At 37.1% G+C, this 25,068-nt stretch overlaps 1 protein-coding gene across 17 annotated transcripts in view; it reads right to left on the minus strand.

Moving 5' to 3' along the window:
• The window catches only part of Epb41 (erythrocyte membrane protein band 4.1), a 171,278-nt gene that overhangs the window by 23,601 nt on the left and 122,609 nt on the right, over positions 1–25,068 (minus strand). For 8 of the 17 annotated variants that reach the window (XM_047547567.1, XM_047547501.1, XM_047547526.1 and 5 more), the window contains 5 exons: positions 24,051–24,107; positions 23,853–23,894; positions 22,508–22,570; positions 17,726–17,902; positions 15,489–15,539 (listed from right to left, as the gene is read on the minus strand). In XM_047547567.1, the coding sequence (XP_047403523.1) occupies positions 15,489–15,539; positions 17,726–17,902; positions 22,508–22,570; positions 23,853–23,894; positions 24,051–24,107 (390 nt within the window). The remainder of the gene's footprint in view (positions 1–15,488; positions 15,540–17,725; positions 17,903–22,507; positions 22,571–23,852; positions 23,895–24,050; positions 24,108–25,068) is intronic. The other 9 variants (XM_047547544.1, XM_047547589.1, XM_047547593.1 and 6 more) reach the window with 6 other exon arrangements.

Here is a 25,068-nt window from a genome sequence, read left to right on the forward strand (position 1 = left end):
CATACTCCTCAAACCCAGCGTATACATGTGTCTTGACGAGTTATAAATTATTCCTTCCTTGATTTACAGGTCCCAGATACCATTAACAGTAGGTATTTTACTACCCTTCTATTAAATGCAATCTAGTCTTTTACTTTTTAAGTTATTTTTGAATTAAGAGATTTAGATATTTGAAGAGACTCTCAAAAGAACCACAGTTATGCTTGCAGGATTACCTTCTCCTATAAGAATCACAATGAGAATACATCCTGAAAACCTTTCCAGAATTTTGTTACTTAAGCAAGAGCCATGTAGGCTTGTCCAAGGGAACCTCTATGGTAATTTTCCCACATCCATTTGGTCACTTGTTTCTTTACAATTTTACCCTTGGGTGGTGACAGAAAAAATAACTCCTTTTTCTACAGGAAAGAAGAAAAAGGTCTGTCTGATTTTCTCTTTCTATATAGTAAAATCCTGGGTAGAGAGTTAAGGACCAAATGAACAGCAGCAGCACCGCCAAGCTTGCCAGGGATCTTAAGGGAAGTGCTTCCCCTCAGGGCCCTGATTAGATGTTGCAAAGAAGGAAGGAGGCAACAGCGCCAACTTTAAAGACTCGGCCTCCTCCCGATAATGTACCATGTTTCACTTCTCATCCATTTAAAAATTGTGTTTTCCTGTTCTGGGGTTGTGGCTCAGGGGTAGAGCACTTGCCTGGCGTGGGTGAGGTACTGGGTTTGATCCTCAGCACCATATGAAATAAAGGTATTAAAAATTGCTTAATTAAAAATTATATTTTCCTACCTATGCCACTGTACACATGTAAAAGACCTTAAGGTATACTAAAATAATACGTATTTTCTTATTATCTTCGTATACAACTTCTCATATTTCGGTCTGAGTAGTGCATTAATCTTTAAAACCTGAGGAGTCAACTATTTTACTTTTTAATTTAATTTTTAATATTTTATGCTATCTTATTATTTTATTTTATAGTACTGGGGATTGAACTCAGGGGCATTCCAGGGGCATATCTCCAAACCTTTTTTGTATTTTATTTAGAGACAGGGTCTCACTGAATTGCTTAGCATCTCCCTAAGTTGAGGAGGCTGGCTTTGAACTCGCAATCCTCCTGCCTCAGCCTCTTGAGCTGCTGGGATTAGAGGTGTGAGCCATTCTGGTCCGCAAGAGTCAACAATTTCTCTAGTAATAAGAGAAATGCAAATCAAAACCACCCTAAGATTCCATCTCACCCCAATTAGAATGGCGATTATCAAGAATACAAGCAACAACAGGTGTTGGCGAGGATGTGGGGAGCAGGGTACACTCATACATTGCTGGTGCGGCTGCAAATTAGTGCAGCCACTCTGGAAAGCAGTGTGGAGATTCCTTAGAAAACTTGGAATGGAACCACCATTTGACCCAGCTATCCCACTCCTTGGCCTATACCCAAAGGACTTAAAATCAGCATATTACAGAGATACAGCCACATCAATGTTCATAGCTGCTCAGTTCACAATAGCCAGATTGTGGAACCAACCTAGATGTCCTTCAATTGATGAATGGATAAAGAATCTGTGGTATATATATACAATGGAATATTACTCAGCCATAAAGAATGATAAAATTATGGCATTTGCAGGCAAATGGATGAAACTGGAGAATATCATGCTAAGTGAGATAAGCCAATCTCAAAAAACCAATGGACGAATGATATCGCTAATAAGTGGATGATGACACATAATGGGGGGTGGGAGGGGTTAGTGTTAGGGTTAGAGTTAGGGTTAGGGAGGGGGGCAAGAATGGAGGAAGGAAGGACTGTATAGAGGGAAAAGAGGGGTGGGAGGGGTGGGGGGAAGGGGAAAAAAATAACAGAATGAATCAAACAACATTACCCTATGTAAATTTATGATTACACAAATGGTATGCCTTTACGCCATGTACAAACAGAGAAACAACATGTATCCCAATTTTTTACAATAATAAAAAAAAAAAGAAAAAAAAGAAAAAAAAAAGAGTCAACAATTTATGAAGGAAATGCAGAAAAATTCTTAATGTCCTGCATGTCTTTAAATAAAATTAAAAATAAATCTTAATTGGTTCCTAAAAAGACTTTAGAGGAAAGAATGATAAATGTCCACAACTGCTACAGAGTATAAAAATTCTCTTCTAAATATAATATCAAATCTTGGTAACTTATTGAAGTTGTTTTGGCTTTGTTTTTTAAAATTTTCTCTTTCTCTCTCTTTATTTTTGGTGCTGTGGTGGAACTCAGAGCCTCACACATGCTAGCCAAGTGCTCTATCACTGAGCTACACCCCAAGCCCATGAGTTGGTTTTTGAAAGTCAAAGTCAATGATAATGGACTTAATACATCTACGTGGAAAAGAAATAGCTCAAGTTTAAGTTGCATCCTCATTATATTTTGTCTAATGTTTTCTGATTTAGAGATGTCAGGTGTATTCTTAGGACTATGAATGTGGTTGTCTCTGTGATTTAATTCTTTAGTATCCTTCTCATTAGATGTCTTTCTCGGGAACAGTGAGGACAAGTACAGGGAATGGTCATTCTCCTGCCAAAGTCATGACAGTAACTGGGAGTATGAATAGTAATGATCAAACATCCCAACACTGAGCTAAACAATGTTAGATTAGTGATATATACCATAGGTCAACACCAGCTTACTTCATATTCATTATATATATGTACGTGTATACACACACATTTACATGTAGGGGTGTGTGTGTGTGTGTGTGTGTGTGTGTGCGCGCGCGCGCGTGCACTTAGGATTGAACCCAGAGCCTGAGAGTGACTCTCCCAGTCCCTATTTATATTTCTTAAAATATTGCTTTTGGCAAAGATGCATGAACCAGGGTATTAAAGACATCTAGTCCCTGCATGGAAATGAGTGTCTCTTGAGCACCTGAAGTAGACCAAGACTACAGTCTTCCTTCTGGCTTCTGAGAGCAGGTTCTTAACCAGGTCCTCAGCGTGTGCGTGTGGTGGTGCTGGGGACGGGACTGAGGGCCTCAGGCACATAGGGAGGTGCCCTACCACTGTCCTCAGTATATTCTAGAGAACACTGGGAGCTAGAGCCTTGAAGAAAAAAACTGTGACAGAAGAACTAAAATAGTTATATTATAAGGATATTTAATAAAGATTCCTCAGCCAAGATCTTCAGGAAAGACACTAGACAGGCTATTTTTAAAGACCAGTCGTGAGAAATATATTGTTTGTTAATAAAGAAAATGGGGAGAATACTTCAAGTTAGTCACAAAATCTATGACCACTGTAACGCATAATAGTCTCATTGCTCTAAGCCTGGAAGTGTATCTTTCTAGTTTGTTATTACCCACATATTTGCTTCCTGAAAACAATACATTTTCCTCACGGAGAGAGCCTGAGATTTAGAATTTTACCTCTCTAGTTACTTTACACAATATAAACAAATCCACCACATCTATTAAAAATACCGTTGGTTTTCACAGTCTCTTCATTTTATTTTACATTTTGTCAAGTAAAAAGAAACTTAAGGCTGGCCTTGTAAGTACTGTATAGTGGTATGATCAACTCTGAAGTGTTACCATCATCTTTGCCATGACTTTGTGGTTTGCTGAAATACAAACATCTCAGGGGAAGTTAGCACATTAAAGTTTGATGAGTGTTTCTATACTTGAGGAAGAAGGGATCTGTTAGACTTTTAAATAAGATCTTCTAAAAGTAAGTTTTGTTTTTGTTTTTGTAGTCCTGGGGATTGAACCCAAGGAAACTCTACCACTGAGCTATCTCCCCGGCCCTTTACATTTTTTTAAATTTTGGAACTGGGTCTCATTAAGTTGCCTCAGCTGACCTCAAACTTGAGATCCTCCTGCCTCGGCCTCCTGAGTAGCTGCTACTACAGATGTGCCCCAACCCGCCCAGCTAAAAATAAGTATAAATAAGAAGGAGGGAGTGAACCAGGGTGGCACTGGAATTGGGGTTGGGGGAGTGCACAGACAACATACACCCACAGAGCACATTACCCTTGCTTTGCAAACCCAGTAAGAAATGCTTTGCACTGCAAATGCCCACAGAACCAGCAGGAACCGAGGTTATCTTGCTAAGCACAGAAGGGAGAAACCCAGCAGAAGAGTCCAGCTCCTGGTTCTTAACTAAAGTAAACAATAAATATTACAGTCACTTAAATTATCAACAATGTCTTTAAAATAATATCCCCAGATGGTCCGCAACATGCAAGCTATAAAATATAGAATCCAATCCTGATAAGATCAGTTAATTGCGAGTGCTCTGTTCCTACATTCTTCTCTTTTAACAAAACAAGGAAAGTTTGGAAAGAATGGCTTTAAATGCCTATGGAAAAGGTCTAAAAAGCAAAACATATGTCTCTATACATTGATATTTTATAAATGTTTATCATCTCTTTCCTATTTTGAAAAAAATCAGTATTTCCCTTGGTTGTATAATAATCAGTAGGAACACCAACCTGGTGATTAAAAAAGAAACATTTAATTTAAAACACATGCTTTTAAATGGGCACTTGCAATAAAAGATAAATCAGATGTGGTAATGGCTTCTTTTGTAAAAGCCATGTGTAAACAGCACATAAAGATGACAAGTCAAACAGCAGTAGCCCATTCTTCAGCCAAAAAAGGAAACAAATGAGGAAAGAACAAAAATTACTGAAAAGAAAAACATTCCCTGCCCCACCCCCACCCTCCAAAACTTGATAAATCATAGTTCTGGTACACTTTTCAGTGGAAAACTCAGGCCGCTAGCAGTTTCAAAAAGAACAATAGAATCACAAACAGTCAAGATGGGGATAAACTAACAACAGAGTTACCGTGCGGCTAGCCAAAGGCCATTTAAAAGTTCTGCCTTTCCCTTCTACTGTGCTATTCTGAACCGCACAATACGGTTCTACTCTTCCAATTTCCTGCTCTTGGATACACCCTCCCCCATCTTTTTTTTTTTTTAAATGGGTATGCCTCTGATCCCTAGCTAGAACTACATCCTTATAGGTGTTCACTGGTTTCTCCAGGAAGCTCAGAGTCATGTTCACGGTGCACTGCTACTCTCCAGTATATAAAGCTTACATATGGATAAAATCTGGATGGAAGGAGCTTATTCGGGAAGACACTGGCTTTCACTAGGGTGGTAAAATTGTTTATTACAGAAAAATAACTCTACAATGCAGCCTTTCTTTAACGAATGCCTGCCAATGTCATTTGCTAATTATGATTATCTTTCAAACTTAGTTTTTTATTTGTTTGCTTCTGTGGTACTGGGGATGGAACCCCAAGGCCTTGAGCATGCTAGGCAAGTGATACACATGGAGCCACACCCCCAGCTCCTGTAGTTTTTACAACTTCCTAAAAAGTACTGTTATTAGGTTATCCCCAGAATAGCTGAATACAAAAGCAAACAGCTTTGAAATTCATGCCTGGGTGCAAAATTTTAACTATTAGGTAATAGAAAATTTTGCCTTTACGCTGCACTCACCAGCAAGGACTCCACAGATCAAAGGAACATTCTCACCCCTGAACAGATCTATAGAAGTCAAAGTGCTTGAGCAAATATTAAAGGTTATACTGAACATGTCTAGGAGGCCAGAAATCTATGGCAGTCAGTTTTATTTCACAATACTGTGAAGGGCTGGGGTGCAGCGATGGAGATGGAGAGGAACGAGCTATAACCAGCACAAAAATTCCATTCATTTCAGGTGGAACAAAATTAAAGTTGTTGGTAAGATTTCTCAGGAGTCCCAGTTCTAAAAATGATTAAAGTCTTAATAAGCCCTTAAGAAAAACATTATACCCCCAATTTGATATCTGGAAAACAGCATCTTGATTCCATAGTACTAAATGCAACAGAAAACTATTATTAGACACCAACTGTGGTTTCTCTTCCTGAAAAAACCTACAATCATGAAAATGGCTTTCTTTTTTTTTTTTTCCTCATGGTGCTGGGAATTGAACCCAGGGCCTTGTGCATGCAAGGCAGGAACTCTACCAACTGAGCTATCTCCCCAGCCCCATGAAAATGGCTTTCTGTGCTAACATTTTCAACAAATTCCTTGCGGGAACGAGGCATTGAAGAAACACTATAGCATTTTCATATTACTCAGACACGGCCACAAGGTACATACTTGAAGCTAGTAAACAGACCACTTCAAAATGTAGAGTGTTGGTTTTAATTAATGGCCTGAATAATACAATAACATCTAGAGCTGTGAAAGACAGAGAAGGTTCAGCCGAGGTGAAGTCAGAGGGAAAGCCATCTACCTTCCGTCAGTTCCACACCACAGGAACCAGCTCTCCTTGCACCCACACCCACTCCACTCTCGGATCCCATCATAGTGGCAATACTGGATGGTTAATAACTATTAATTTGTACATTGCCTTAAAAAAACACAAAAGGCAAATTCAGCACATTAAAATGCTTTCAACAGATGAGACAGTACACGTGTTGTAGTGAATGGTTAAACTGGTTAGGAAAAAACTGTTTTTAAAAGCTGGCATAAATAAGTCAAATGAGTTCCAAGTTAATTTAAAGCAATATTCAGTGGGCTGGGGATATAGCCACAGTTGGTAGAGTGCTTGCCTTGCATGCATAAGGCTCTGGGTTCAATCCCCAGCACCACCACCAAAAAAAAAAAAAACATACAAAGAGGTTGTCTCTGTCTAAGCAAAAGGAAATAACTGGACCACAAGGAGAGCAAAAATATGCAAAAAGTAAGAGACCGTTCCTAGAAAGTTTGACTGACAGGCATCTCTTATTAGTGGAAGCAGCGTTCAGTTCCCTCCTCACTCCTTTTTCAGAAGTGGATCTCTGTGCAGCATTACTGGCTCCTACTTCCCTGATGATTAGTAGCAACCAGAATCTGATTTGTAATAAGATTTATTCATGATGTTTACATATTAACAGAACAATTAATGTGAGAAAAATATCGAAGAAAATGTTGTAAAAGAGAAGTTCTTTAGCAGATTTCTGTAGGTTTAAAAGTCTTGTTGCACTGTTAGTGGATAAACACTTTATTCAACGGAGTATCAGAGCTAAAATGGTCTGGAAACCCTTCAGATTACAACCATGTCAAAAGGGAACAAAGCCACTTCCAAAAGAATGTTGTCTTATTTTCTCCTGATTTACTGATAATTATTACCCAAACAGGCTCTCTGAAGTGGGGAATTCCCCTCACAGAAATATCTTTTTTTTTGGTAGTAAGAAATAGGGGAACCTTTAAAAAAGTTACTGAAGATTCTTGGGAAAGAAGAATCTTTCTAAAATGTTTCTCTTAGATACATAGACTTGAATTTATGCATCTGCCTGGAACATTAAGTGTGTCACATGCTCAGAGTAAAAAAAAAAAAATAGTAATAACAATTCACTATCTTTACCATAATTATTATATACATTTCCAAAACATGGCTAAAGAGAGGGTAAATTTAGGAATTACATCTTTATTCCTTAGGGGAAAATGGAAATAGACCCTTTAAAATCTGGAAAACGGAGAGGGAGGGGGTACTGTGGTGGTTATAGTATTTTAGATTCCGTTTGAGGTGTACCCTGATGCCAGATAAACAGAAATGAAAGTCATGTCTTTTGTTTTCCATTTCTAATCAGATAAGACAAAAAATACTTCAATAGTGAATAAAGAGGATAACAACTACAGCTCTTCAAAAATGGTACAAAGGCCAAAAATGGAATTAGTCAGTTTTGTGATCTGCATCAGAGGTCAGAAAACTCTGTCCAGCAGGCCAAATTCCACCTTCTCTTTGTTTTTGATGGCTCTGAGCTAAGAATGGTCTTGCAATGTTAAATGATAGGGAAAAGCACTATTTAGTGATACATAAAAATCATGTAAAATTCAAATCTCAGTGTTCATAAACTTTGGGACGTAGTTATGGTCATTCATTTTGGGTAGTTTCTGCTGCTTTCACTCTACAATGCAAAGCTGATTAGCTGTGAAACTCAGCCTGCAAACCTGAAAATATTTACTATCTGGCCCTTTACAGAGGTTTGCAACCTCTGGTCTACATAGGGTACAAAACCCAGGGTAGTTTGATATATTTGGTGTTTTTATATCATGTAAAACATAAGAAAACATCCTAAATAGCTCTCTGTAACATATCTTGTGACGTCACACTCCAGGATGAGTTTAAACAGACATGTATCCATCTTTGTGTGTGAGATATGTGTGTGCAGTATGTGAACTGAACCCAGGAGTGCTTTACCACTCAGCCATATCCCTGGGCCTTTTTAAAATTTTATGTTTTTTGAGATAGGGTCTCCCTAAGTTACCGGGTTGGAAGCAAACTTGCAATTCTGCCTCAGTCTCCCAAGTTGCTGGGATTCCAGGCCTGCACCCTCATCCTGCCTGGCCCTCTGTCTTGTTAGCACATTCTAGAGTGAAAATAGTTGATTAGTAGCTTTAGTAAAGGATAAGGGTTTTTATTTAACCAAATTACAAGAGAGGCTGACATTTATCATAGAGGCACACAGAGAATCCTTAAGTAAACCAGGGACCATACAGGATTCTTGGCTACCAGCCATATGGTATACGGTAATTAATTTGGCACAAATTTATATCTCAATATAAGAGATTCTATGTGACAAGTGAAGAGTTCATCCATGGCCATCTGGGATTAATCATTTAATTTAGTTTAACAAATATGGTTGCTGGGATACAAAGGGAACAAACCCAGACCTCTCACTTCTGAGAATCTTACAGTTTTGAGGAGAGGCACAACTAAGAGATGGGTTAACTTTTCAAATATTTAATAGCACATTTTCTGGTGGGGATCTAAATTATAATCAGAATATTAAACAGAAAGTATGTTTCCATAATTTTATCATAATACACTAGTATAAACCAAAATCACCTGGGGCACTCAAGGTAGTCAGACTGTCAAAGAGGGAAAATGGACTTAGCATGCAGGCTCTAAAAGCGTGCTTCCTCAAAACCTAACAGTGATACTGTCAACAGGTTCTGGGCCATAAGAAGCTTCCAAGAATATTAAACTATCCCACCTCAACTCTTCTCTATGAAAAGCTGGGAATACTAGGAATTTCAAAATCTTTTGAAAGAAAGGGAGAAAAGAAGAGGGGAAAGGAAAGGAAGGTAGAGAAGGAAGGGCAAGCAAGCTTAATAAACAATCTGGGGGCAACATAGCCAGAAGGAAAAGGGCTGATAAAACAAGGAAAACTAGGAAAAAGGAAGAAAGCAGAGGGACACCACGATAGGAGGAAGCTGGGAGAGATCTAGATAACAATAAGTTATCTAAGGGCAAAAACTGTGATTAATTCCAATATGAGAATCATGTTTATCTATCTGAAGAACTATAATGTGGAAGACAGAAAACTCCTTAAAATCCCTGCACTTAGATCAATAAGTAAAAGCTGGAGGGAAACCGATTTGACTAAGAGTGATTTATACACAGACTCAGAAGTGTCCAAAGATGTAATGTGTTATCCTGGGAGATTATGTAAGCATAGGCTGCAAGACTAGCCTCTAAATGGTCTCTAAATCTCTAAATGATATTGTAGAGAAGAGCCAAACATTGCAGGGGAGAGAGGGAGGGGATCTGTGCCCCTGCGTCCCTGAGAATGTAGCAGAGTACCATGCCATTAGGCAAAGAATAAATGAATGGATGGCAGTAGCCATGTCATTCTTTAATTCTTTTTCTGTTTTGCTGAGATAGAATCCTATATACACGAAGACTTTTTCTTTTTTCTTTTCTTTCTTTCTTTTTAAATGGTAGTGCTTGGGATCGAACCCAGGGCATTGAGAATGCTAAGCATGCACTCTATCACTCAGCTACATCCCCAGCCTGAAGACTCTGCTTTAAAAAAATGACAGGAGACAGCAGAGAAGAAAATGAGAGGCTCAAATGCTTTCACTGATTTGGGACCAGAAGAGAGAGTTCAGATTCTATACCTTTCCTTTCTTTTAATCTTTGGAATGCCTAATTTATTCTATTATTCACCTAAAAGCAGATTCTGACAAGGTTAAGGGCAGGGCAGTCTGATCTTCTAGGATATCAGCCACAGAAGATGAGAAGTGCATTCCTAAAATGTGTTTCCTCAACAGTCTATCCTTTATACATTTAGTTAGGATATTACTAAAGTGTTTGTGTCATATTCTGCTGCAGTAAATAAGAGATCCTCAGGCAAGAGGGATTATAGCATCAGAAAGAAAAACAGGTTTTCTGATACCACAGACTGGTGCAGAGGAGGCAGATGTGGTCATTTCACATGCCATGCAAAATAGAGAATAAGAAGTTGTCTCAGTTTCTGGTACCAAAATTACAAGTAACAGGGTAGTTTGAGTGTAATTTAAAAAAGTGAAATTTCTATGTATATCAGAAAACAGTCCTTCTCAAAGCTGTAGAGAATGCTGTAAAGAAGTCAGGGATTTTATGGCTTCTATGAAGAGGAGCACAAGGAAAAGTGACTCTGTAGAGAAGTTCTGTATCTCTTTACCAAGCTCAAAACCCTTGGAGGGGGTACAATGAGAAAGTACTTCATTTTGTTTTTAGTTTTTCTATTTTCCTTTTGTGAATATGTGACCACTGTGTTGAAGCACAAGTATAAATTTTAATTGATAATACCTTTGGGAAAAAAATCATTGAACTTCTTTCTAATGCCTTCGTGTGTCCTACAGGTTTACTTGTAGAATTATTACAGAAGTGACTTTGAAAAGCAAGAGAAAGTGAATTGGCTTATATGTAAAGAAATTTCAGGGTAATATTTATAACGATATTTAATAGAAAGAAATTTTCTACTTACTCCTCAGATAATATTGTCTAGTTTCAGTTAATAAAGTCAATATCTCCTCTCTTTTAAACTTTTTACTGAAGATGTAAGTAAGTAGTAGAATTGACCCCTGCAAGTGGAATCTCCTGCATATTCCAAATGTTTGCACAAAAGAAAATGGCTAAAAGGTCAAAATATAGATTCTGGGTTTGTTTTCAAGTATGATTTACTCTAAGAATATCACTTGGATAAAGATGAATTTATTAAGAGTAGGATAAATTTGGAAAAACATTTGGGATTGCACTATGTTGCTTAGGTTGGTCCTGAACTTGGGAGCTTATGGGGTCCTTTCCCATCTAGCCACCTGAGCAGCCAGAACTACAGGTTTTGGAAAGAGATTTTTTAACTTTAGTAGTTTTAGATACTTAGTCAAATGTCCAAATGAAAAAACAAAACAAAACACACAGCTATTTAACTGCTTACCACCAAATTAGAAAGTCCCAAGAAGTTAACACATGCCTGTTTGTTTCTTAATTTCCATCTTTCTAGTCCTTTAAAAATCAAGAATTAAACAATCAGAGCATGTGGTTCCAGGAACATGTTATAGATTGATTCTTATGAGGTAGGTTTGTCTCCACATTACTAGGTGGAAATCTGGGTACCAACTAGTTAAATGAACTTCTAGGAGTCCCCCCGAAATGATTAATGGCAAAACCAAGGCAAAATTCCAACATTTTACACTGGATGCATTTAATCCAAATTTTGTTTTTGTCTGCTTGCAGTGTCAGGGATTGAACCCCAGGTCTCAGGTAGTCTAGACAAATGCTCTACCACCGAGCTATAACCTCAGCCCCAACGTTGTTCCTTACATCTCGACCTGCCATTAAGAAGCTGAATCAAGGAAAAGCCAACCCAGTTATATTGAAACGCCTCTGGTACTGAGAATGGAATGATGTCGGGGACAAATCAGCCAACACTATTTATAGCTTCATGTTACAAATATTGGCAGTGTTAACTTTAGGTGATACAAAACTGGAATGTCTGATACTTTTCCTGTGATAACTACAATGGGCATATCTTTTGAGCCTGAATTAGTCAGCTTTGTCCAGTAGAAGGGCTTGGCCAGACTCCTCTCAACCATTCTTAACCTATTTACAGAAGAAATGGCTTTTTCTTTGTCCATAAGAATCTCTGAGGACTCTTGTACTTCAGAAAACTGAAAAGTACTATTGGCTCACACTAGACTTTTAATGAACTTGAAATAACTCCAATACAAAAAGAAACAAAATTCAGGGTAAAGTTTATAATAATAATTAATAAAAAGCTGCATACAAGGATGAAGCTAGAACTTCAGGAAATATAATCCGAAACAGTTATAAAAGTATCAATAAAATTCTAAGATTATTTCTCTTTTTTTAAAAAAAAAGACTTAATAATATAACCAATGTTATAGTTTCATTTGTTATTTCCCTAAGCAAAGACCTTATATCTTATTTCACAAATAAAGGGGAGTACTCATGATTATAACTTTGTGTTAGAAAATAGCTTTGCAGTATTTCAGGTTGATTTGAGAGCTCTCTTTTCTTATTATGATTCAATAAATATGCTTATTTATAAAATATTTGTTATAAATAGACATAGCTTGTGACATGAAAGATATACAAGCACACCAGATTTTTTTTTTTTTTTAACCTTGCCTGGTCCTTGCTTCTTTTCCCACTTTTTGGAAATATCTATTATGACAGTAACAGTTTTCAAGAAATAGCAGGGAATTATGTCCACATGTCCCTAGAGACAATAAGATAATACTTGTGGATGTTGAAGGACAAGATTCTTGGCTTTACTGCTCTCTTTTTTTGGACTAAGAGTGCAACTTTTCAAAATCAAAATCTTGTTTAGAAGTCTCATCAATTGAGAAGCACTGAGAAGTTACACCAAGTGCAATAATCTCAGTTTGATAATGCTATAAAAAAGTTCAAAACAATATTTGAGACTTTAACCAAATCATCCATATTGGTACATTCCAGTGTCATAAAAAGCAAGCTACATGCAAAGTTTCATTAATATTGAGGTAAAAAAACAAGTTAGGCATCCACATTGTGTTCTGAGGAGAGAGTGCTCGTATTTACTTCAGGGAAGCCTTATAAATCCACATGCAAACAGGAGACACATACCTTGTCACAATATAACTTTAGCTCACAAGGCCAGTGATTAAAAACAATTGATTTCAACACAAGTACAGGAACAAACAGGTCTGAAGTGAATTAGGAGAACAAAGTATATCTATACATATATATGTTAAGCTTATCATTATGGCTAAATATTGCTTCTATAGCAATGTAATTACTTAAGCTACAAAGAAGTAACACAGTATTTTAATTCAGAGAAAAGTTTGTTTATGTACAGATCTGAAATAAATCTGTATTCCAGGACTTTTAAAGATAGGTAGAGTAGTCTGAGATATTCAGCCCTGGCTGGAGGCCAGGGGACACCAGCACCATTTTCTTTAAACTAAATCAACACTGCTTATGAAAAGACAGCATGTAGCTTTTGCAGATCTTTTCTATACACCAGCAGGATAAAGTCATCTGTCCCTGTACAGCTCAGAAATACTCATAAAAAGGCCACGGATGTCAAAAGCCCTTTTCCAGAAAAGGCCTTTGTATATACCGGCTTGATACTCTAAGAAAAGGAGTGGTTATGGATTTATAGATTAAAACTCGATCATTTTAAGGCTTTTGGAAGGTTAGCAGGTCAATTTTTTTTTCTTTTTTCTTAAATTACAGAGCCCATGCCACACAAATGACTACAGGAGCCTGGGAAAGTTCCCATCAAATGTTTCTAGAGAGTATCCTGGTTCATGTGAGACGTCAGTGAGGAGGACACAGCAACAGCCGACAGTGAGAACATGCAGGATAAAAGAGTTAAAGCTTTGGGGAAAAGTACCAACCTGCCATGTGCTTAAATCTGATTTGTTTAAATTTGTTAACTTCAGTGCAGAAAAGTTGGCTTGGGCAATCCATTGCTACTCCTTTTATCCCACGATACATACTCTACAAAGTAACATTTAATTGACAGAAAAATGATCACAAGAGCTTCCCTAGGACAGTGAACTATCAGAGGCATCATATAGGCAATAAAACATTTGAAGTCAAAGACAAAAGTTCAATGGTTTTAGTCTTGACATTTCAGATGAGCACCCTGTTTTCCGATCACAGAAAGACCAACCACCAAACAGCTAATGCAAGGACCACGAGAAAAGACATCACGAAGGGAATACGAGGAGACGGAAAAGCAATAGAGTAGAGGTGGCACTTTTTGAGAGACTTGTGATCCTCAGGGATTGGAATAGAAACCTTGGGAAGAATATCTTCATTTTCTTGCTGGGGTAAGGCTCTTTCTGTAGATCTCTCTTGCCTTTTAATTTTCTCTTCATCCTGTACTAACAGAGCACGTTCCTGTGTCTGCTTTCACGGTAGAAGATCAAGAAAGACAGAGAAAGATGAACAAAATGACAGATGGATAATGCTCAAAAATGATACTTGGGGATGTGCAAAGGATTTGGAAAGATCTTTTGGACACTCTTTGAGATTTACTATGGCAATTTATCCTAGCAAAGTTTCTATAACACAGTAGGGTGTTTAAGATAATTGTTTGAATAAATGTATATTAGAATGCCTGCAAGTTCAAAGAATCACTAGTTTTCCTCACTTATATTATTTAGTCCTCCTTTGAGGATATTCACATATAAATTTTGGCCATTTTTCCATTGCTTTGGTATTGCCAATCACCAATGAACTGAGCAATGCCAATAAGAAAGTATTCTTGTTAACAGGAGAAAAGTTATTCTTATTACACATAAAATGGTGGATATAAAAAGCGATCCTCGTATCTCTTCACATAGTCTTAGAAAACTGCAGTTATTCAATATGATAATTAGCTTTTGCTCAAGGGAATAAAAGTCTTAAACATTTTAAAGATTTTCAAAAGAAAAGCAAAGTATAAAAGTTTACAATGTACCTCTGCGGTCTACCAAAAAAAAAAATCAAAGAAAAAAAAAATTTTAAACCCAGAAGATCTCAACAATTGCACACTCTAAGAATCATGACTAAAAATAATAATGAACATCATGAAGGTTGAAGCAAATACTTTTGACAATTTTAAGGAAAGTTCTTTGCTCCAATTGTCCAATTGAGAATTTTCCTTCCCAACAATTTCTGTACTCTGCAGTCCATAGTCAAGATGGTTCTTATCTACGAAAGGAAAAACTTGGCTCTAAGTTCTTTCAGCTGGGCTAGCCTTCTCTGATCAGTTTGGAAGTTCAGCACTGGTTCTTTGCACACCCCTAAGTGATATGTATCAGGGAGAAAGTAGCTAGGGGACTGGTCAGCAAAAAGAAAAAAGGAAAAGAAAGGATGCAAAATCATAATGATTTTTAAAAGAAAATAAAGTGGGAGAAGAAAGACAACATAAAAAGAACAGGGTATAATTAAATTCATTTTCTCTCTGAATACATATTTACATCTTCATGCAGCTTTTCAACCAGCCATGCGCCAAAATAAGCAAATTGAAAGCTGCGAATGGGGCAGCAGTGGAAGTGTAATGTGTTAGGCCAAAGGTTGTGGGTGTGAATTTACTGGAAGAGCCAAAAGAAAAAAAAATTATCCAGCAGCTGTTGTTCAGTTTGTGGGGGAATTTTCTGCTTAGTGCCATGACAAGAGCAAGTTCTGATTGAGAAGCATAAGTTGTAACAGCTTTACCTCTGGCCCACCAACCTTTCTTTCCGAGGGGAGTACAGAGGTTTTCTTCACCTGGTCATACACAAATTACACAGAGTTCAGTTGCCTTGCAATGCAACAACCATGCTGTCAAAGGTGGAAGAGGGAACCCCAGAGAACAGAAATACTACCCTCATTATTAAAGAAAAAGATATTCCAGAAAGTGGAATTATCCTAATATAAAAGTCATTACGATACCATTCTTATTCATTTAGGGGGGTAAATATATGTAAGCATAGAGCCAAAATTGTTCAAGCATTCCTCAAGGATCTCATTTAGTTTATAAAAAGTCACCTTTTTTTTTTTTTTTTTTTTTTTTTTTTTTTTTGCGGTGTGGGGATTGAACCCAGGGCCTTGTACTTGCAGCAAGGTAAGCACTCTACCAACTGAGCTATCTCCGCAGCCCAAAAAGTCACCTCTTTAAAGTTCACAGAATGACATTGTCATTCCCAAAATCAGTCCCAAGATAATTTCTGAAGGGTTTCTATTAAAAGATATAAGATATTTTCTGGAAATGGAGACTGATACAGATTTACCCAACCTAATGGAAGATAGCACCAAGTTATTTTCTCAAAGTAGTTGAACATCTTTTACTACTTATACAGAGTAAAAAACAAAATTTCTAGAAAATATGCAGTTTGGGTTTGCAGTTAGCGTTAGCAGGTCAGGTAACAACAAGATATTTTCTCATTTGTAAAATTTTACAGTTACAAGGACATTAAAGATCATCTATTCCATAAAAAGGGGCACAACAAGATAAGTGTTCTTATTCAAAATCAGTTAGGCTTCAGTTAGCCAGACTCTTTCAATCAAATCAAGCCACAACTCCTGCTGGACATTTATGATTCTTATTAGGGATGTATCCAAATGAAATATCAAACACTGATAGTGGTGGTCTCACCCAGAAGGCAGGGTTATTGTCCCAGTTCAGGAAACATGCTCTAAATGTAGAATATGAAACTAATGTCCATTTAGATTAGGGAAAGGAAGCTGAGGGGACAATAAGTAGGAACGCCAGTGCGCTATCATCTCTGCTGACTCTACTTAACTGTTCATTATTCAAGTATTCTCCAGCCTGCTGAATGCCAGGTTTTTAATTGGGACAAATTTACAGTTCTTAATTAGAATTGCTCATTGTTGGTGGGGGGAGAAAGCACATAATTTAAGAATAGTTTGACACTTGTTGAGTCATTATGTCTATTTATATAAATACCTAATGTGTACTGGCTAGAGATAAAGATTTCTTGGAGATATACTGAAGGTAATTTGCAAGATATTTTCATTAAACAAATACATTTTTTTTTTTTCAGGTGTAGGAGTTCTAAAGTAAGTAACAACAATAACAACAGAGAAAGAAAATCCCCTGAACTGTATCGCTGGCCTCTTCCAACTAAGATTATCTTGGCTTGTTTCTGTTTGTTTATTTGTTTGGTACCAAGGATTGAACTCAGGGGCACTCAACCACTGAGTCACATCCCCAGTCATATTTTGTATTTTATTTAGAAACAGGGTCTCACTCAGTTGCTTAGCACCTTGCTTTTGCTGTGGCTGGCTTTGAACTCATGATTGTCCTGCCTCAGCCTCCCGAGCCGCTGGGATTACAGGCATGTGCCACAGCACCCAGTTTAAAACTCTTATAAAAGCATATTAAAAGTTAGATGTTACTCATAAAGATAAAATAAATCATCAGTTGTTCTTCTAAAACTGAAATACAATTATTGATACGTGGTGTTTTGCATTCTCTTTGGCTTATTATATAATTGTGGGCAATCATACCAGACATTTTTAAGTTGTACAAATGGTCAAATAAAGTTTAAAAAATGCGAATCCCTTTCCAATTTTGACTTCACTAAATTTAGTAAACTTTCTGGTCTTGGAAGGCACATTCTGAATATAAACAAGGCTTTATTGGCTTATGGTCAATTTATAAACACACACTAGCCAGAAGCAGGCAGCTGCAGAGACTGTTCTCAGAGCCTAATCATCTACTAGTAAATCTAAATGACTTCCACAATTGAACTGGGTTGGCTTCATGACTTAAAAAAAAAAAAAAAAAAAAAAAAAAAGACACGTCTGATTGTGAATGCTTTAAAACTAAAATGAATTGTTGAGGAACCAAAGCTAAATTTCAGCTCTAGACTTTCAGACACAGACCACTGACACATGAAAACCTTCACTCCATTCATTCTCACAGTCAGTCATCTGGACAAAGTACTCACTCCTTCTCCTGTGGGGATTTGCCCGTTGATGTTAAGAGTTCGGAAGGGGGAATGAGTAGACAAACGTTTGTCCCATTCACTGGGCCGGGGTTCTGGCACAGACTCCATGAAGTTCTTTTTCAGCTCGCTAATGCTGGCATGGTGTTTTTTGATCTCTTCTTGACTTTTGTCTAAATCCTACAGTTGGGAGGATAAAGATGCAAAATAATAAATAATTGGGACAAAAAACACACCAAAGGCAACCCATGAGAGATCGGGCGCTGGTAGAAAACACACCACATCCAGGATAGATGTTACTAACCCACAAATTACTTTCATATTGTAAATATACAACATGGTATATTTGCTTGATTTTCTTTTTTAAACAAGGTACTTTTCTTAGAAGGAGTGAAGCATCACAACCTGACAGCTCTTAGCTATTATATAACCCCAAGAGTTCATTCCTTCATTCTATGACTCTTCTTCCTATCATGATGTAAAACCAGATCTCCAACTCCTCATCCCAAGAAGGTAATCCCACAATTCAGCTAGCCTCAGCTTGATAAGAAATGATTTAGGCTCAGCTTAGGCAGGATGGAGATAGCAATGGATAAATTGTTAAAATGAAGGACATGGTGAAAGATTCCACTTCACACTAACGATTGTGCCCTGGTGAGTTACCAGGGTATAATATCCTTCTATTTCTAATGGAGATAGTTTTGCTGCTCTACTACTAAGAACCTGTTTATTCTTTTTGGTAAACAGGAATAGCCTTTTTTGTATATAAGAATTTATTACTAAAATTCCTAGTTAAAGCCTCCAGAGTTGATTGTTACTACTGCTGAAAAATCACTCAGGGGTATTTAGCCTAATAGTTTTTCTTCTTTGTGAATATTACAAAGAATATCATGTTTCCAGTTTCTAACAGTTTCACGCCAATCCTTAGTGTGATGTGAAATAGAGACATTCCAGGGCTGAGGATGTAAGCTCAGTGGAAGAGCATTTGCCAGGCACGCACAAGGTCCCGGGTTTAATCCCCAATACCACACCCACACACAAAAAGGAACATTCTTCCAATAACTTTCAATGGATTGGAAGGGGGAAAATAAGAGTTTATCAAATATATATATATATATATATATATATATATATATATATATATATATATACCTTATGTATCTCCTTGACAATTTAAAATAATTCAACTGTTCCAGCAGATTTGGATACTGGGCAACTAGAGGTAGAGGCAAGCTCTTTCTTAAGAGAATATTCCAGGAAGAAATGATCAAAACTAAGGTTAATAAAGCATGGCTAGGAATATTCAGATGTATTTTAAAAATAAGTATATAATAACTTTCAAAAAGGACAGTTCACCAAAAATAGTCTGGTAAATATAAATCGAAGATGAAGACTCCAATGTTCTTTGTCCAAAAAAACTCAATAGTTTGAGCTTGAGATCACAAGATTTGGAGCCCATCACTTGATGACTACAAAAAATCCTGTGTTTATTATATATCAGGGGAGTTCTGTATCCAAGAAAAGTATAATGCTAAATATATCTCCTAATATGCTTTATGAATTTTTGGATTAGTCCTTCTTTTTTGGCTCTGTGGGAAACAGCTTCATTCTAAAAAAAAAAAAAAAAAAAAAAAAAAGGAAATTAAATCAAAATTGGTTTTAAAAAAGTTTTTCTGAGGGCAATATGTGCTTCAACTAAATAAAACTTTTCTCAAAAGCAATATTAAAGGACAAAATAGCATAGGAAAAAGAATCAGTGCGACACATGAAAACAATTTTTGTTTATTTATAGTACAGGGGTTGGAACGCAGGGGTGCTCTGGACCACTGTGCTAGATCCCCAGCCCTAAGGAAACGTTTTCTTTTGGTGGTGCACAGGGCCTCGAACATGCCAGGCAAACACTCTACCACTAAGCTACATCCCCAGTCCACATGACAACAATTGTGATTCTGGAAGTGTTCATTCAAAAAATTCATTCTCTAGTCCCTTATTTTTATAAGAATGACCCGAATGACCCATGTATATCTGCTTTGAGTTAAAAAAAAAAAAAAAAAAAACTTAACAAAAAAGAGGCAACCCTGTAGCTTCCCCATGGAGTGATCTCTGGCTTACCAGGATGAAATGGGAATCTATCATGTGGATACAGGTTTCCCTAAGGGAAACAACAGTTTGCACTTTTGTTCTAGCTGAAAGGAAGGAAATCGTGTTTACTAGCTAAAGAAAAGCATAAACAAGTTCACTCAAAGCTCCGCGTTGGGCCCTGCTCTTGAGTGGAAATTAAATCTGTTTGGGCCAAAACCAACCTAACGCATTTGAGGGGTTAAAAGTGTGAATGGCGCAAAATAAAAATGAGCAAGAGGTGCTATGGTAAAATCGCAGCTCTCTGAGTTAGCCTCTTAATATGAGAGACTGGTGATTTGTTACTGGCTTGGAACCTGAGACGATAAATTTTTTGATAAGACCAGTAGCTTCTGAGGAAGCTTTCTCCATCCTTCTTAGCTGGCTTTGCTGAATACCTGTGGGGGCACAGAGTATAAAATTAAGATCTCAAAGGGACCTGTTCCAAATAGAACCTGTCATAGATATTTGCTACAGGTTCTCTCTGGGAGATGGAGGAGGAGGCGGTAGATCTAAAAATGAACTCGACCTTATTTGTGCCAGAACAAAGCATTAGTGGGGGTAGGGTGGGAGAAGGGAGTGGGAAGAGGGATGCTTTAAAAAAAAAAAAAAAAAAAAAACTGCTAGGGTGACAGATAACTTTAGAGAACGTCCTTGTGGGTGAGGCACTTTTTACAATAACTAAAGAATGATGGTCAGTCAAACTATTTTGGTTGTGTTGAGGTTAGACAATTTTTGATGCCTATCATCGTATAATTTTAGTAGCAATCAAACCAAACATTTCATTAAATATAAAATGTTCTCCAAAGTCAGTTAGTAGTTTTAATTCTCAAACACACACTTGTTTAGAAATCCCCTCTCGTGGCTGTCAGTGAAATGTCAGGAGAAAAAGCACACGACACACAGGGCCTTCATGAGTCTCAGAAGCCACAACACATCTGATGGGACAGATGACAAATATATGATTGGTACTGTAGGTTCCAGGTAAGAAGCAGCACTGCTGACGGACTAGTCAGGAAATATGTTGAGAGTCTGGAGCTGTCCCATTGCCAAGCAAAGGACAGCAACCAACATCTATTATCCTTCCCAGTCTCGGAAGACAATGTTTCAGGTCTCGTCTCAGATATGGGCTAAAACAAAGTGATCTGGTTTCCAAATCTGAAATATCCAAGTCCAGTCTTGGAAAAATTCATGTTGTAAGAGACAAATGTGTGTAAAGCACTCGGTACTGTGCCCACCACACAGTCTATGTTGAATGAAGGTTGACCATAATTTTAATACTTTTATCAAAGTACCTTATAAAAAGCAGGTGCTCAAAAGATAGGTATTGGCAAAAATGAGATGAGGTTAAGTAATTATTAGAGGCCATATATTGAACCAGAGATCTATCTTCTAAAGTTACTTCAAACTTCCAGTTTAATAATATTTACCTTTAATGTTTGTTCATTTTTTAGGTCCCAATTAAAATATGATCTCTTCAGAGATCTTCCCTGTCCACTGTACCTAGAGTAGATCTCCTGTTAGCATAGCATACTGTTTATTTCCTATGCAGATGCTACAGTAACTTATAATCATTTTATTGCTATTTGTTTACTAACTTATTGTTTCACTCCTCCCCAGTTTATACATTATAAGCTGAAGACAAGAATCATGTTTTTTGTTTTTTTGCTGTGCTGTGGATTAAACCCAAGCACTCTACCAACTGAGCTGTCTCCCCAGCCCATACCCATTTCTTATGGTTCTGCCCTGAGTGGAGCTGTAAAATAATCTGGTCATGAGTTTCTATACAAGAGTTTTTCTGAAGTACAAACTAACTTGATTTCAGCCTTTTCCACATGGAACAATTCCAGTTTTCTAATTTTTCTCATAAACTTCCCTTAACCTAATTGGTTTTACATTTTCCTATCCAATGTGGAGCCCAAAACTAGATAAAGTATAATAATACAGGTCTGGTAAATATCTGGCTAATGTTGAATATATGGGAAAATGACCTTACAATTCCTGTAGCAGACAGGAATTAAACAGTGCAGTTTAGTAGTTATATAACTCCAAATTCGAATCCTATCTTTTCCAATTTATCAGCCCTGAGACTTCACTTCTCTAAGCTTCGGTTTTCACATCTTTAAAATAAAAATCCCACGATCCTCGCCTTGTTTTCATCTTATAATAACTACTCATAAAATGTTAGGCTCCCTTCTGGCTTTCTTATATTTTACTGCCACTGAGCTACATTCCCAATATTTCAAGTCCATTCTGAATTGTGATAATTTTTCCTATTTTTTTCATACTTTCTCGGTTCAGAAAATGAAAACTGCAATTTGCTTCTTGTCACATGTTGAAGTTTATACTCTTGGAAAATTCAGGGAACTTTAAGCAGTGAGGTAGAACTTTCTGAAATGGGTAAAACAACGGAACCATGACTACTCAAGGTAGTTCCAATCATATATTTTTTTTTCAGATAGTATGAGAGATGGAAACTAAAAATAATCAGGAGAGATGGTTGCGTATCTTCATGTTTACCAACATGCAAAAGCATTTTAAACCTAAAATCACTTCATGCAATGGCATGCAAAACCAAATGCAGCACAGAATGAAGAAAAGGGGATCAGTAAAGAATGCAGAAGGTTCCAGGCAACCAACTGAAATAAGCTTCAAGTTCATACAAACCTCCAACATTAAATTGCTATGTCTGATATAAATGTTTTCACCATCTAGTCTCTCTCTCTTTTTCTGTGAAAATGAAAGGGGGGAAAACAGAAAAGCATAAAAAATTAAAAAGTTGTTCTTGCAGGAAAAAACTGCAAATTGGCAAACCAAAAAATACGTAAATTAAATGTCCGCAGTGCAGCATATGCCAACATGAAATGGTCACAGAACCACAAGGACACACAGAGAACATGATTACCGCTGGAAAACGGATGACCTCATTGATGAATGATGAAAGACCGTGAAGATGTTATTTAAATAGACAGTGCTCCTGGCTTCATTGGCTTCTTATGTAATAAGCTGTTACATGTTCATTTTTGAAACTGAACAGTTTGAATGTTACCCTAAAACAATATATGACTTTGAAAAGCTTTCGAATTCCAGGAACTATAGAGTGGAGAAATGATTTTAAAACGTTATATAGCTTTTTGGAGGCATTTCATCCTTAGTTATACTATAGCATCTAGATCTCTAATACCTTTTGTAAACAAGATCTAAGGGCATTTTATACCTAATCAGCCAATAAATACATTAAGAACTGATTCATCCCACTCTGCAGCTGGCAAGAATGAGGCACACAACAAACATAGCTACTAACAACACTGGGAGCCACTGCTATGATGGTTATCATGATAAATGTGTATAAAACATCATAAATGATTCCAAGAAGGTGATGTCACTGTGCAACAGTTCTTACAAAGTTTGAATATAAAAGATAGGTCTGACCCTCACCGATTATCTGATTTTGTTAAGAAAAAAGATATTTTAAGTTGAACAAAAAAATTTTCCCCTGACACTGGGGATTGAACCCAGTAGCATTCTACCACTGAGCCACATTCATACCCCTTTTTACTTTCAGACAGGTCTTTCTAAATTGCTCAGGCTGGACTTGAATTTGTCATATTCCTGCCTCAGCTTTATAAGTAGCTGGGATTACAGGTGTGCACCACCCCACTGGACCAACAAAATCTTTAACTAAATAGTATAAGATTATAATTTCTTTGATGGGTGTGTGCCCTTTTAATTTTGTATTTTGAGAAAAGATATCACTAAGTTGTTTAGGGCCTCACTAAGTTGCTGAGGCTGACCTCGAACTTGTGACCCTCCTGCCTCAGCATTCCAAACCACTGGGATTACAGGTTTGCACACCATACCAGGCTATATCTGTTTTTTTGTTTTTTTCTTTTAAAGTAACTTCTGATTAAGAGAAATCAATGAAAAGAATGGATCACTGTCTTTTTAACGCATTGTACATCAGCATGGGTGAAATGGCAATGTAGCTTTGTGAAAGTGAAAAATGGCTAACCTTCCTCATTCTTATCAGATCTTCAGTTTTTTCTGCAAGCTTCTGTTTCGCCATAATTCAAAAAAGAAAATGAGAAAATATTGGCTCATTGAAGTTTGAACTGTCGATCTATTTTATGTTTAAGGAGAAGGGAGTGAGGGAGAAGAAAAAACTGAGGGAGTGGAGGGACAAAGGAACAAGTGGCCTGTTGGCACAAACCTGTGTTTGGTCACCATTTGAGGTGGGTACTGTGACCTCGATGTGGGTTTTTTCCACCTACATTTAAGAAATAAAGTGGTAAAAACATCATAGGTTAGTAGCTTTCTATGAATAGCATTGTTTCCAAATAAACTGCATCGTTAAGCTGGTTAGAAACAGGACGATGCAGTCTCGGGGCGGGCGTCGGAGGGCAAGTCTTCTTGCCGGTGGTGACGAGTCAGCTCACCACCACAGATGCAAGGCTGCCCAGGCCAGGTGGACAATCATATCACCCAAGCAGAAAATTTAGGTACTCCCCCTATCGATGAAGAACACATTTTTTGTACTATTTAAAAAAACCTACTCACTAAAAATAACTTCGGTTCATTTAACACTACAGTCATGTTATTGTTTTGCCTTTTTTTTATGATCTGGAAGTACTTTAAATAACATTTTTAAATACATTTACAAATGAAGATATCATTTGATACATGATAGAAATAAATTTTTTATAGTTAAAACACATGTAATAACAATATCAAACAGGTAAATAGGAGGGATTTTGTTAGCTGATCAATGTATTTCAGGAGGCAATTTTACTCTTCAGTTTATTACACCACGAAACATCAAGATAAACTGTCCCAATTGTAACTGACACATGCAATCACTCCAGGGTCGTTTTATAAATAACACGTGCAGGCCCAGCAGCACTCAGCACTCCCCGTCTCCTCTCTAGGGGTTACAGCCCATGCATTTGGGGAAGGGCAAGATTCATCCTCAGTAGTGAAGAGAATAGCAAAGGTCTCCTGTGTAGCTTGGAAATACCTTTAGTAACAATCATTTTATACATAGAAAATGAAGTACTTATTAAAAAAACAGACATGCTGTTAAGAGGAAACACAATAGAGTAAGCAATGCCTAAAACATTGGATATTTCAAAATTAGAAAGTGGATTGTTTTTAATTAAGTGTTAAGTTAATCACTTTGTATCATTAAATTCTTTCTTTTTTTTTTTTTTTCCCAATTCTGGGGGTTGAAC

The sequence above is a fragment of the Sciurus carolinensis genome, chromosome 1 (genome assembly GCF_902686445.1).
Source record: "Sciurus carolinensis chromosome 1, mSciCar1.2, whole genome shotgun sequence".
Taxonomy (NCBI): Eukaryota; Metazoa; Chordata; class Mammalia; order Rodentia; family Sciuridae; genus Sciurus; species Sciurus carolinensis.